Here is a 13,473-nt window from a genome sequence, read left to right as displayed (position 1 = left end):
GACGTATATTAAAACCATTCCATGTACAAACAGATATATTGTAATCGTTATAATTAATGGTTTTACAAATTAAACCAAATTGCTTTTACATTATTGACAAGGATAAACGCGGCTTCAGACGATACAACTAACGTGGCGTTTTTGAAAGTCTCACTTATTTTAGTACAGGCGTTTTTTATGTATTTGTGAAAGAATAACAAACATTTGTTTTATAATAATCATTTTTAACAAAACTCAAATTATCTCCGATTGCCGGAACTACAATAAATTTTAATAGGACACTGGAGGCGATAGCTTTTAAGCATCAAAATCGGTTCACGCATTAAATGTTTCAGCTTAGACAGATGCTTTTTTATCAAATTCCTGTATGTTAAAATCTTATATTGTATATCAGGTATTAATAATATGAAAAACTTAAGCGTTTGATGAAATGCGCTTATATCGGGTACGCGAGGAAAGTTTGTGAGGATGTGCGTGTGTTTGTTGCTCTTTCACGCAAAAACTACTGAACCGATTACAATGAAATATGTTACGTAGATAGCTGGACATCAGGAATAATACATAGGCAACTTTTTATCCCGATATTCCTACGGGATAAGGACTTACGCGGGTGAAACCGCGGGGCGCAGCTAGTACACTATATATTATGTACCATAATAATTGGTTCAATTAAGTTCTTATAATTTCTCAAGACATTGGTAATCAAAGATTATAGCAATGAGATGTGATGAAAGAAATTATTTGTTCTTTATATGAATAAAAAAACAGTCTACTGTTTGTTTCACAGCCGATCGTGAGTTTTGTCCCCTCATCGGAACTCGGTAATATAAGTATGTTAATGAGTTTGAGTGATGCCGCAGTGGTAGTGGTTAGCACTTCGCTATCCAGAGGTCCCGGGTTTGAGAAGATATTTATTTATGAATATAATATAAAGCTGCTTGTTTGTGCTAGAGCTTTTTCTGTATTTACGTGTAGTCGTTTATTTTTGTTCTTTAAAAATCACCTAAAACGCGCACTTTTACATTAAAAAATATTAAATAGAAAATAAGTATAAAGATAAGAGTTTAAATTGGAATAGTAAAGGAATTTATGTTTCATGTGTATCTTTTGCCCTGGTTGCCTGGAAGAGATCACTTCTAAGTGATGAGGCCGCAAATACTATATAGTTTTAAGCCCATAATATTTTTAAATTCTTTGTACAAAGTTCTTAAAGGCTAAAATAAATAAAAAATAAATAAATAAAAACAGATAATTTATTCATTGTTTAATCTGCACCGACGTATAAACACACAAACACACAAAGACAAGGAAAAACAAATATTGTAATTGGTCGGACCCACCACGAAACCTTTCGGCCTTATTTGAGACAAATTTAACGCTATTATTATGTATTGTTTTAATACTAGTTTTAATTATGAGCATATTGATTTATGCACTTAACTATTTTACTAATTACTAGCTGCGCCTCGCGGTTTCACCCGCGTAAGTCCGTATCTCGTAGGAATATTGGGATAAAAAGTTGCTCATGTGTTATTCCAGTTGTCCAGCTGTCTATATATAAAATTTTATTGCAATCGGTTCAGTAGGTTTTGCGTGAAAGAGCAACACACAACACATCCTCACAAACTTTCGCATTTATAATATTAGTAGGATATAAGTGACAGGCGTTGGCCTGGCGCTGGTTTTCAACTAGATCCTAAGTTGTTACGACTCACGGATGCAAAACGACGCAATAAATTAATTATTATAAAAATATGAAATGTGAGTTAAATATAAATTTATATATACATAGATATCACTTTTTATCATTATGATGTGCTGCTTTTAGATCTCACAATATTCTTAGAATAATGTAATATTTTATGTATGTATATATTATATTTGTTATCCATGTAGTATGTATATTATTATTATTTGTATGTATATATTTAAATACATGTTTATATACGTTGTGCTACGTTAATAATATATTAGTTATTGCTTTGTGATATCGCGTACATGTTAAACATTCCTTTACAAAAAGGTTGCCTGGAAGAGATAGCTCTTGAGCAATAAGGCCGCCTTATAGTGCATATGTGCCGGCATGGTCTTTTTTATTACAATGTCAATTTACTTTTCGCTTATATGTACTATAAAAGAATAAATAAATAAATATCCACATACAGCAATAAATACATAAATTACTTAAACACAGACTCAAACAATAATAATAATACATTGACCCATACTACAAAGTAGATTAAAATATCTAAAAGGATCGATCACACACGACCTACGGGTGACGCCAATAAAATTTTGTTAAAAACAGTCACGGCCCGTACCACGTGTGAAGTGGCGTAAGATCATTTAAATAAATAATATAGATACGCGATAAAAATGCAAATTGGATGTATTTAACAAATTATTGGCCGTAAGTAAAGGAAGAGAATAGAGATAAAATTAAATTTATTATAGAAATCACTGATCACTACATAGTATGAAGCAAAGTCGCTTCCCGCGTCTGTATCTATGTATGCTTAGATCTTTAAAACTATATAACGGATTTCGATGGAGTTTTTTTGTAGATTTAGGTTCAGGAAGGTTTATATGTGTAATCTATTAAACTACTCGGATTTTACCGTGCGAAGCCGCATGCAAAAGAATTATTGATTATTTTATTACAAACCTTTTTTAACCGACGTTTCCCGAAAAAACTTGGCTTTTCGAGTGTATTTCAGCTTTTCATCATTCATCATTCATCATCAGCCCACATATGTTCCCACTGCTGGGACACAGGCCTCCTATGAGGGTTCAGGCCATAATCCAGCACGCTGGCCAAGTGCGGGTTGGCAGATGTCACATGTCGTCGAACTTTTGATTCTCGGACATGCCGGTTTCCTCACGATGTTTTCCTGAACCGTTTTAAGCAGTGGTGATGTTATCCACATGTGCAGATAAATTGAAAAATCAATTTATTTCCCGACTTATCGATTTTGAAGTCCGAGGTTCTCACCACTGAGCCACCTCTGCTTTGTGACTCGATAACTCCGCGGGTTCTCAACCGACTGACGCGACTTCTTATTGTGGTTGATAAAAAATTGGAAGCCGAAGGCCCGTTTCCTTTTCCTCACCCTTCCCAGTCTATCCTTTGCTTACATTTCGCCTTAAAAGCGGGCAGCGCATGCGCAGAGCCACTACCTCAGCTCTGTTCACGGGCGGTGATCGCTTACCATTATTATTTATTTTATTTTAACACTTTTATTACACATTAATTATAGAAAGAAGAAAAAAGAAAAAGAAAATATAAACAATAGTTAAAGATAATGTATAACGGGGCGGCCTTATCACTTTAGAGTGATTTCTTCCAGGCAACCCCTTGGGTAAAGGATAAATATTAGGTACCATCATGTCCACCACCACATGTTTGACCGCCTCTTTGTTACAGTGGTAAACGCGTGAGCGTAGAATCGAGAGGTCCTGGGTTCGATTCCCGGTGGGGACAACAGAAAAAAATGTCTCGGTCTGGCAGGACACAGAATGCTGATCACCTACTTGTCCGTAAAGAAAATCGATCAGTGAAACAGATGTACATCATCTGCCCCATACCCCAGTAGGGGGACACGGGACTTCACTTTTTATCATGTCCACCACCAGCTCAGTTGCCCGCTATCACATAAAAAAAGATCATACGTCAAATTAACATTAAAGTCTTCAAAAGTCAAGGTGAATACGAGAAACACGAAAGAAGCGAACCCGCGCGAAACACCTAGCGTAATTATATTCGCATCGCCAGTTTGACAAGATGGCGTGACTTCTGACAAGCTTATTTCAATATTCGTTTTTTCGGTAAAGTGAATGTCGATAAAAAATTGGACAAAGGCGTGTATGTATGTTTGTTGAGAACTGTTTAACATCTGCACTCGCAAAAATCTTTCTTTTTTTTTTATTTTATGTAGCTTCAAAATTTTAGTTTAGCTTAACCAAATGGTTGTTGAAAATATTACTTATGAGTAATATATAAATATTGATTAGTGTCTTTAAAAATATGACGATTCAGAAGTGCTTCTATACGCTCAGAATAAATATACTATCCTTATAATAATATATAAATGCAAGATTAAGTCTGTTAGTCTGCCGCTTTGTCACCGCTAAATCACTAAGCCGATGTAGAGAATTTGCTACTAAGATAACTAAATACCGGATAATCACGGAATATGGAGGTTCGATTTGACTTCGCGACCGAAGCTACGAGCGAAAAGCTAGCAATAATATAAATGTGAAAGTGTGTTTGTCTTTCACGTGATAACGGAGTAATTATATGGAATGATTTATATGGCTACAAATAGGATACCGGGGTGAAAAATTATGAGGAAAGGATACTGACGAATTGAGGATCGTGAGGATGTATTTAACACTAGTTATTTTTTATTTAACACTTAATTGCGCTGGTATACAAATAAACCTTAAATATAAAAACTTACAACTAGACCAGCACAGAAGGCGACCTTATCACTAAAGAGTGATCTCTTCCAGGCAACCCACTGTGTAAGCAGGAGGTAGGTATTAAGTACATAAATATTTTAACTTTGAATATAATACACAGGGGATCCTAGTGTGGGAACTAGTGTATCTTTATAAAGTGCCAACTATTCATATACTATTTCTTTTCACTGTATTTGATTGTATTGTTTAAATATGGGAATAAATAAATCAAATCATCAAAAAAAAAAATACTATATACTAATATATACTATTAAATATATATATATATATATATACCAATTTAGTATCGTATTTAAAAAGTAGGCTCGTATTTAACAGAAGAAGGCTCTATCAAGTAATTCCATTCTAATTTCTTGAACAAGAAAACATGTCATTCAGTGCATAGGAAAATCACCCTTACCGCTCAGGGAATACGGCTCAGTCTCGTATCCAATATCGTTCATACTCATTTGACCCCCGTTTCCTCAGTATAAAAGAACAGAGGGGGGTCTACGTTAATTGGACTAGTCATAGCAAGGTCGTGTAAAATGAAGCGGAAAAGGGAATTTCACAGGTGGTTAACGGTTTTTTTAAGTTGTTTTTTGAATGATACTAGTTGTTGGCTCTGGCGTCGGTTGATGTTAGAAATTAGACATCTGTGTCTGATTAGAGAGAGTAGAAGCCATAGATAATGTATTGATGAGCATAGACAATGGAAATTAAGATGATATACTGATATTTAAATGATTATTTATAATTATTCAATCATACATTTAATGTATCAAAAATTGTATCAATGGTCCAACTCTTTTAGAATATATATGCTTATAATATAGGGTTGAAGTGTTTGTTTAATCGTGAAATCTCAGAAACTACTGTTTCGAGATAGAAAATTATCTATGTATTGAATAGTGGATTTATTGAGGAAGGCTATACACATCATGTACGACGTGACTAAAGTCGCGGGGCCCAAGTTACTTATATGTAATTAAGTTAGTTTTAAGTAAAAAAAAAAACCCGACAGTTTAATCTATTATAGAACATTAATCCTTAATCTATACAAGCTTCAGGAGTCGACTTAGCTTGCGTGGGTAGGCTCGGATAGGTAGCTTAATTTCTGATTTCCCTATCTCTCCGCAAATAATAATGCTGTAGAGTTGAATTTTTTGTACAAGGATAAGAATTCAACGCGTCCAACGCTCAAATTAATATAAATAACATTTAATTATCCAATATTTTTGTAAGTATAGATTTATGTATGTATGGATGTTTGTTGCTCTTTCACGCAAGAACTACTGAACCGATTGCAATGAAATTTGGTACGTAGATAGCTGGTCAACTGGAATAACACATAGGCTATACATAACTTTCTATCCCGATATTCCTACGGGATACAGACTAACGCGAGGAAACTGCGGGGCGGAGCTAGTAATTTATCTATATACTTACGTATATAACAACCCAAGAAAAAAAAGATTAAAATTTTTTTTATTTATTTATTACTATGGTGTTTGCAGCAATTTTCAATTGCACGTTTTAGTTTTGTTAGCTTTAAGAATCTTTTTCTTAATTTATAATTAGGAATTACCTCAAAAGCAATTCGTCTTTCAAACGCTCAACTTCATAAACGACAAAATTAATCGAAAAAAATACATCAGTTTTGTTTAAATATCGCAGTAGTCTATGAATCATTTCTCACCACACGGGAATCGAATTGATTGATAAAAACAAATAGCTGCATGGGAACTGAATTTGATTAACGATTGATTTTTTTTATTTTTATAAATTCCTCATTCATATCTGATTACGCGAATTTTTCCCAAGATAGTAAAAATAAATGATTTTTAATTAATTGGGGTCGCGACAGACAGAGGCAATTGTACCATACAAAGGGATGTAATGCAAGCGAAAATCGATCTTATATAAAATTAATTAATTTCAAATTCGTTTGAAACTTTTCATGAATACAGCCCTATACAATCAAAACTTTTGATAAACGAAAATACACCTTATGTGCACGTGTTAGAGTTGATTATCGCTTCAACTGTTGAGCAATTGGAAGGGTTGTGCTTCACAATAAAAATACAACGTTCTGCCATTGAAATTAAATCTATATTTATTTGACAATATTAGCCCTTGATTAGTATAATGTCAAGTTTGCATGCGATGTAGGAAAACGGAAAAAAAAACATAGAGCATATGACATTATTTGATTCGCTTGTTTAGGGGTCTACAATTTCAACTAATAAATTTTGTAAAAAACTCAAATAAAATGCCAGAGACTTCGCCTGGTCTGTCTGTCAAGAAATATGTACAAGATAAACATTATGTAATGATAGAATCAATTAAATTATCTCACTTGCTCTTATACAGAGATAAGGATATTATTTAACCCTGACCCTAATAAGCCTAAGATAAACTCATGAAGTCTAAAGGAGATGGTTATGTACAAACGTATCAACATAGGTGAAGCTAATAAAAGCTTTTTTTTAAATATATATAGCACGGGCAACTGAGCTGGTGGTTCGCCTGATGGTTTTTTTATGTCACAGTGGGCAATGGAGCTGGTGGGTCGCCTGATGGTAAGCGCTACCACCGCCCGTGAACATTTGGAGAGGCGTAAGGTAAATTGCAGACCTTACGCCTGTTCAAATGGATTGCCGACTGCAAATTGGAAAGGGATTAAGAAAGGATTAAAGAGAGGAATTTGACCGCCTCCTTGGTACAGTGGTTAACGCGTGAGCGTAGAACCGAGGGGTCCTGGGTTCGATTCCCGGTGGGGACGCACAAAAAAAAAATGTCTCGGTCTGGCAGGACACAGAAAGCTGATCACCTACTTGTCCCTAAAGAAAATCGATCAGTGAAACGGATGTACATCATCTGCCCCATACCCCACTAGGGGACACGGGACTTCACTTTTAAAGAGAGGAATAAAGGAACAGACAGGGAAGGGTGAGGAAAAGGCAAGGGTCTCCGGCTCCCCCACTCACCGTACGAAACACAGTAGCATTCTGCTATTTCACGCCGGTCTCCCGGGGGGGTGTGGTAAAATAACTTGAATCTCTCAAAACAAGTTTAAAGTTAAACACGGTTCTATTGTAGTGTCTATGAATGAGACAGCAGTGGGGGCGGAGCCGGGTTGTATAAGTATGTTCCTCTTAAGGGACAGTTAAGTTAATGATATACTAGACGCTCGTCCCGGCTCCGCCCGGATATTAGGGTTCCTGTTCAATGCCAAGAGAGCATTTAGTCGGTATATAAATGTATTATTTTGTACTACTGTTTCTGTAATAAATAAATAAATAAATAAAGTATCCTATCACCCTGTCTGTGTACCAAAAATTATCAAAATCCGTTCAGTCGTTTCAGCGTGATTGACGGACAAATATCCAAACAAGCAAACTTTCACATTTATAATACTAGTGTGATTTTCTAATAGCTTTCCGCCCGCCGCTTTACTCGCGTAGTCAAAGGAGATTATCAGTTTGGTATTTCCCAAGTCTCCAACTTTTAGTGTATCAAAATTCATTCGAATCCATTCAGCAGCGAAGAAGAGGTAGACAGGCAGACAGAGTGACTAAAATTTATTATATTAGTAGCTATTTACTCTCAATTTACATAAGAGAACAAAATCCTCTATAATTTAAAACTTACGTATTGTATATATTCGTTAAATATCATCATCATCATCAGACCATTCGTCATGATCCCACTGCTGGGACACAGGCCTCCGGGAAACCGGCATGTTAAATATATTAGAAATAAAATACCTATGTATTTTTTTTAATGTCATAGTCGGCAATGGAGCTGGTGGGTCGCCTGATGGTAAGCGCTACCACCGCCCGTGAACATTTGGAGAGGCGTAAGGTCAATTGCAGACCTTACGCCTCTACAAATGGATTGCCGACTTTAATTGGGAAGGGATTAGGAAAGGATTGATGAGAGGAATAAAGGAAAGGACTAGGAAGGGTAAGGAAAAGGATATGGGCCTCCGGCTCCACATGTATATTCAAACTTATTACTTCAGCTAACTGAAATGAGAATTAATATAATTTAATTTAATACTAGCTGTCCCGGCGAACTTCGTAACGCCATAGAATATTGTTTTGACATATTTCCCCATCGTTCTCACCTTTTAAACCTTCCCTAGAACTACACGGATATTTGAAGACCAAGATAAGATAAATCCGTTCTAACTAACGAACAGCAATTGATTTTTATATATAAGAAGACAAGACAAGATTCGATTGTAATCAGGATAGTAAGACACACATGAAATTATTGTATCGTCACTGGTCCAACAGTCCAAAGTTTGAATTAAATCTGTCCGTTTGTAGCGGATTAAAATCCAGTATGAAGGTGTCGATTACACACATTCAAACATACGGATAGAAGCCTGTAAAAATGACTCGAGATGTGGAATGACTTCCGCTTAACTTAACAATAGATAGTGTATGCAGGCTCCTTGAATAAATACACAGTTTGAACAGTCATTTGTTTATTATAATTACATTAATTTTACATTTATTTACATTGAGTTATATTTAAAGCTTCACGGGCGGGGACGCGTGACAAAGTCTAGATAGGTATAGATCATTAATATTTTTACATAAGCACTCTAAATGAAATGTGATACCTGTGTATAAATCCATTTTATAACCCTCTGATGTATGATGGCATTAAAAATGTTGAATGAAATCATTTCACTTTTAGTCTAGGAAATCTAACGATGCTTTTAACAATCTGTATCTAGAAATTAAAGAGCGAGCGCGGTCACGAGGTCTCCCATTGACCGTGACCACGCTCGCTGTAAAGTGTTCGAAACTTCAGGTTACTAATATAATGAATAAATCGCGTTTAAAATCCATTAAAAACTCTTTAATTTATATATGTATAATACTCGCGTAAAATCAAACACAAGAAACTCTTTTTTTTTGTCTGTCAATTCATTTACAGTTAACATTATATTTAATTTCAATAAATTCATTTTATACAATTCTATACATTTATACAAACAGACCATCATCATAAATACAGCTAATGTGTTTCTGTGGCAGTTTTGAATAAAAAAAACTGTTAATTGAATTCTGTTGTGAAAAATACTGAATTTAAGAGTTTAATTACATATTGTTTTTCTCAAATACCCTCCCCGCCTGCGCAATATATTTACATATAATTAACAATATCACCAAAATTACTGGCACAATAATATAATTTATAAATAAATTATTATATTTGGTATCAAAAATATTATCACTTTTATATACTTTATACATTTATACAGTATGGCGTGTACATATAAAATTAACCGACTCAAATATATTACGTATTGTGTCAAAATTGATTTAACAATTTTCAAATCACAAATCCATTTATGTTAATTTTGGAAATGCTTAACAATATTGAAATGAGAGAGAATCTTAAAATTTCCATCTCTAATTATAAAATCTTGTCTATTAATTCTTTAATGAAAATTTTATTATCCTACAATACCTTGACTACTTTCTCTCCTATATTTTCCATTTAATACACAATGACACTCCAAACTACTAAATCGCGATCTACCTATGACAATAAACATAAATTCAAAAGGTTGTTATCACAGACAACAAATCTAAACAGTAATTCAATATTCACATCATTAATTATTGAGCTAATTTTCCAACTAAATGCACATTTAAGCCAGAGCTGTTTCAAGCTATCTAGCAAAAGATTGTTCACATTTTTCTACTTGACTCAAAACCTTGGCTATCCTATCGTGCAGTATCTTCGAATTCTTCTCCGGTAACGGAGGCAGAACGTCGCGTATCACCGCGTTGTTTTTCTGGTGAAACATATCACTTAATTTTGCACCAATCGACGTGTCGTGAAGCGTTCTTAGTGCGTCCACTGTCTTCTTTCTAAACACGCATAGATTATCTAGCATTAGACTGTGGTAAGCGTTGTATTTCTTCAACAGTCGATACCCGTGGAGCAATCCTGATTCATTGTCGAGGAACAAGAGCAATCCGCTGTCCATTTTCCTTGCCAAATTGTGGGCCGGGCCGTCCATTATATTAACATTCCACTGGTAGTTGAATAGATTATTTACTATCCTATCTAAATTCGCTGTTAGATAGTCGAAAATAATCAGATCCGACCACTGCGCCAATTCGACGAATTGGTCTATTGTTTTCTTGTTCAATTTCATGTCTATATGATCGAATGTCTCGTTGGCATCATCTTTTATGACTTTGACGTCTTTGGCTCTGAGTTTGTTTATTAGAATTTGTTTGTTTGTGTCTGTCTCCTTTTCTTTCATCGCCATGTCGAGTACATCCATTTTATTCAGATGTCGATTCGACGGTTTGAAGATATCAGGTATTGTGGCGGATTCCAGACTTGGGATGTATTGCGTTAATACAACAGCCCTATTTGTATTCCATTGCGCTGTAGCGATGTCATTACCTACGTTCGCCCACAGCTTGTCTTTCAAATCGACTACTTTAACCACTGATGGCGCTAGATTGGTTAAATTGAGCAACCTAGCAACGTAGAAGCTAAAGATCTCCCCCTGTATTTGATCAGTGTTTTGTCTATATCTAACGCAAGCTTGAATGCCATCTTTGAAGGTGACGAGACGGTTCTGCATCCGCCCGCAGCCGGATTCCATTTTAATCACCTCGCTCTGGTCCACGTACCTTTCCCATATCTCCGCTGAGTTTTCACCATACCCTTGCGGCATATAATTCTCAACCTCCGGTCCCCAAAATATACTATCGTATAACACAGTTTCATCGCCAGGAACATAAACTGTTCTATTTAGATTCACGATTTTATGTTTGTGATGGTTGATTTTGTTATCTTTTAAAATCTCCTTCATGTCTTCTGTGAGGCTTTTTGGGTAAACGTCTTTGTATTTGTGATTATCGCCCGTAAACGAAACAGCTGAGAAGTCCTTCTCCCTTTCCGTTACTTCTAGATCTTTCGATTCTTTGAGCCTTAACGAATTCAGCGTCCGTACGCTCGAATTAATTTTTCTATGACTTGAATTGGGAGAAATGTTCGTCTGTGAGCCCATTATCACGACGCCTATAACGAATCCAAATAAAAAACTGATAAATACGCTGATAAAACAATAATTGTACAAGCTGTACTCTCTCTTTAGGATTCGCCTTGATAAGTCTTCTTTGTAGAAATTTTTATAAATAATATAATTTGGCTTTTTACACAACGTCATGTTTATTGGTCTAATATTCAATTTCGACTCTGCTATGTCTTTTGACGTCTCATATTCTGGTACGTCTGTCGTGTGATTTGCCGCCATTTTCTGTCTCTGCTTACGCCATTATCTGTAACAAAGAAAGCACATTTATCAGTAATGCTGTATATAGCATATACATATATACTAGTAGCCCCTACGTGCTGCTACAGTTAACACAGTCATGGGAGGTATGAGGGTTCAGGCCATATGCACCACGCTGGTCAAGTGCGGGTTGGCACATGTCTTCGAACTTTTTGGTGGGATATACCGGTTTCCTCACGATGTTTTCCTTCACCATTTTAAGGAGTGGTGATGATGACTGGTGAGGTTGTTCTGTATTACTCTATCAGGTTCGAAAAATAGTTATTGGCCTATTCTCAGACCTACCAAACGAATTTTATGAAATTTTGTGTGTACAAAATTTCTTATAAATACTTAGACTTATCAAAATCAGTATGGCGCTAAAAAGAGTAGCTACTCTGCAATCTGCATACCTTATACGCAGCGCTGTCAATAGAATCATAATACATACATACAAATTAAGAAAATCACACTATTCCTAGTCTATTACCTACCTATTCAGAATGATATTTTACATAACGAAACCGGCTCTAGCCATAAACAATTTACTAAAAGCGATAAATAAATTATGATTTACTCGCATCTAGAAATATATCAAGTTACATACGAATGACGCATCAATAAAATATAATGTTTATAAAATTTTAATAATACTTGTTTTGTAATGAAATGTCTCCATATTATAACTAGGTGTTGCCCGCGGATTTGCGCATTGACAAAATCAATTTTCATGGTTCTTTCATCTCCTATTTATATACATACTAGACGCCCGTCCCGGCTCCGCCCGGATATCAAGATTCCAGTTTTATTACATGGGAGCATTTTATCGGGTTAGATCACCCAAGTCAGCTCATACCCTGTCTGTATATCAAATTTCATCAATCCGTTTAGTAGATTCAGCGTGATTGACGGACAAACATCAAAACAAACTTTCACATTTTTAACATTAGAGTGATATATATAGCTGATGAGTTTGTTTGTTTGAACGCGTTAAACCCAGGAACTCTACCAATTTCAAATATTATATAACAAGAAGTCTGGATAAATCAACTACGTTAATATTGTTTTATTATTATACTAATTCAAACCCACGACCCAGAAGCATTGAACCAATACAGAATATTCCGTCACTAATCCATCCTTGATTGACGCGTGTGTATGTTCGTTAATCGTATAATTACTCCGGTACGAGATAAACATTCGAGATAATGTTTTTATTTGTCGAGTTTCCGGGTTTTCGGTATGCTGTTTAACTAGTTGTTCGTTCGGCTTCTGTTATTAGTTCTACGGTTCTGTTGTAAATTTATTTTGATTTGATAATATATAGATTTTTTGTAACAGCGGGTAACTGAGCTGTCTATATTATTTTAATGACACACAACTAGCGGCCCGCCCCGGCTTCGCCCGTGATACACATAGAGCTTAAAGCCTTCCTTAATAAATGAGCTATCAAACTCTGAAAGAATTTTTCAAATCTGACCAGTAGTTCCTGAGATTAGTGCGTTTAAACAAACAAACTCTTCAGCTTTATAATATTAGCATAGCTTAGACAGTTCATTATGGCTTTATCATCATTGTAATAAAATTCTACAAAACTAAATCCTGTATGCGGGAGTCGAGCACGCTTCGGCACGAATTGGGCCAGCTCGCACCGGGGAAGTACCACACCCCCACAGAAGACCGGCGTG

The 13,473-nt window shown here is 35.4% G+C and overlaps 1 protein-coding gene across 1 annotated transcript in view; it reads right to left on the bottom strand.

Moving 5' to 3' along the window:
* Positions 1-9,597: 9,597 nt before the first annotated feature.
* The window catches only part of LOC119838136 (extracellular serine/threonine protein kinase four-jointed), a 25,389-nt gene continuing 21,513 nt past the window's right edge, over positions 9,598-13,473 (bottom strand). The window contains exon 2 of the mRNA XM_038363969.1: positions 9,598-11,792. Within this exon, the coding sequence (XP_038219897.1) occupies positions 10,160-11,767 (1,608 nt within the window). The 5' untranslated portion in view covers positions 11,768-11,792 and the 3' untranslated portion in view covers positions 9,598-10,159. The remainder of the gene's footprint in view (positions 11,793-13,473) is intronic.

The sequence above is a fragment of the Zerene cesonia genome, unplaced genomic scaffold (assembly GCF_012273895.1).
Source record: "Zerene cesonia ecotype Mississippi unplaced genomic scaffold, Zerene_cesonia_1.1 Zces_u001, whole genome shotgun sequence".
NCBI classification, from domain to species: domain Eukaryota; kingdom Metazoa; phylum Arthropoda; class Insecta; order Lepidoptera; family Pieridae; genus Zerene; species Zerene cesonia.
Note: the sequence above shows the minus strand (reverse complement) of the source record. Positions and strands in the feature narration are given on the sequence as shown.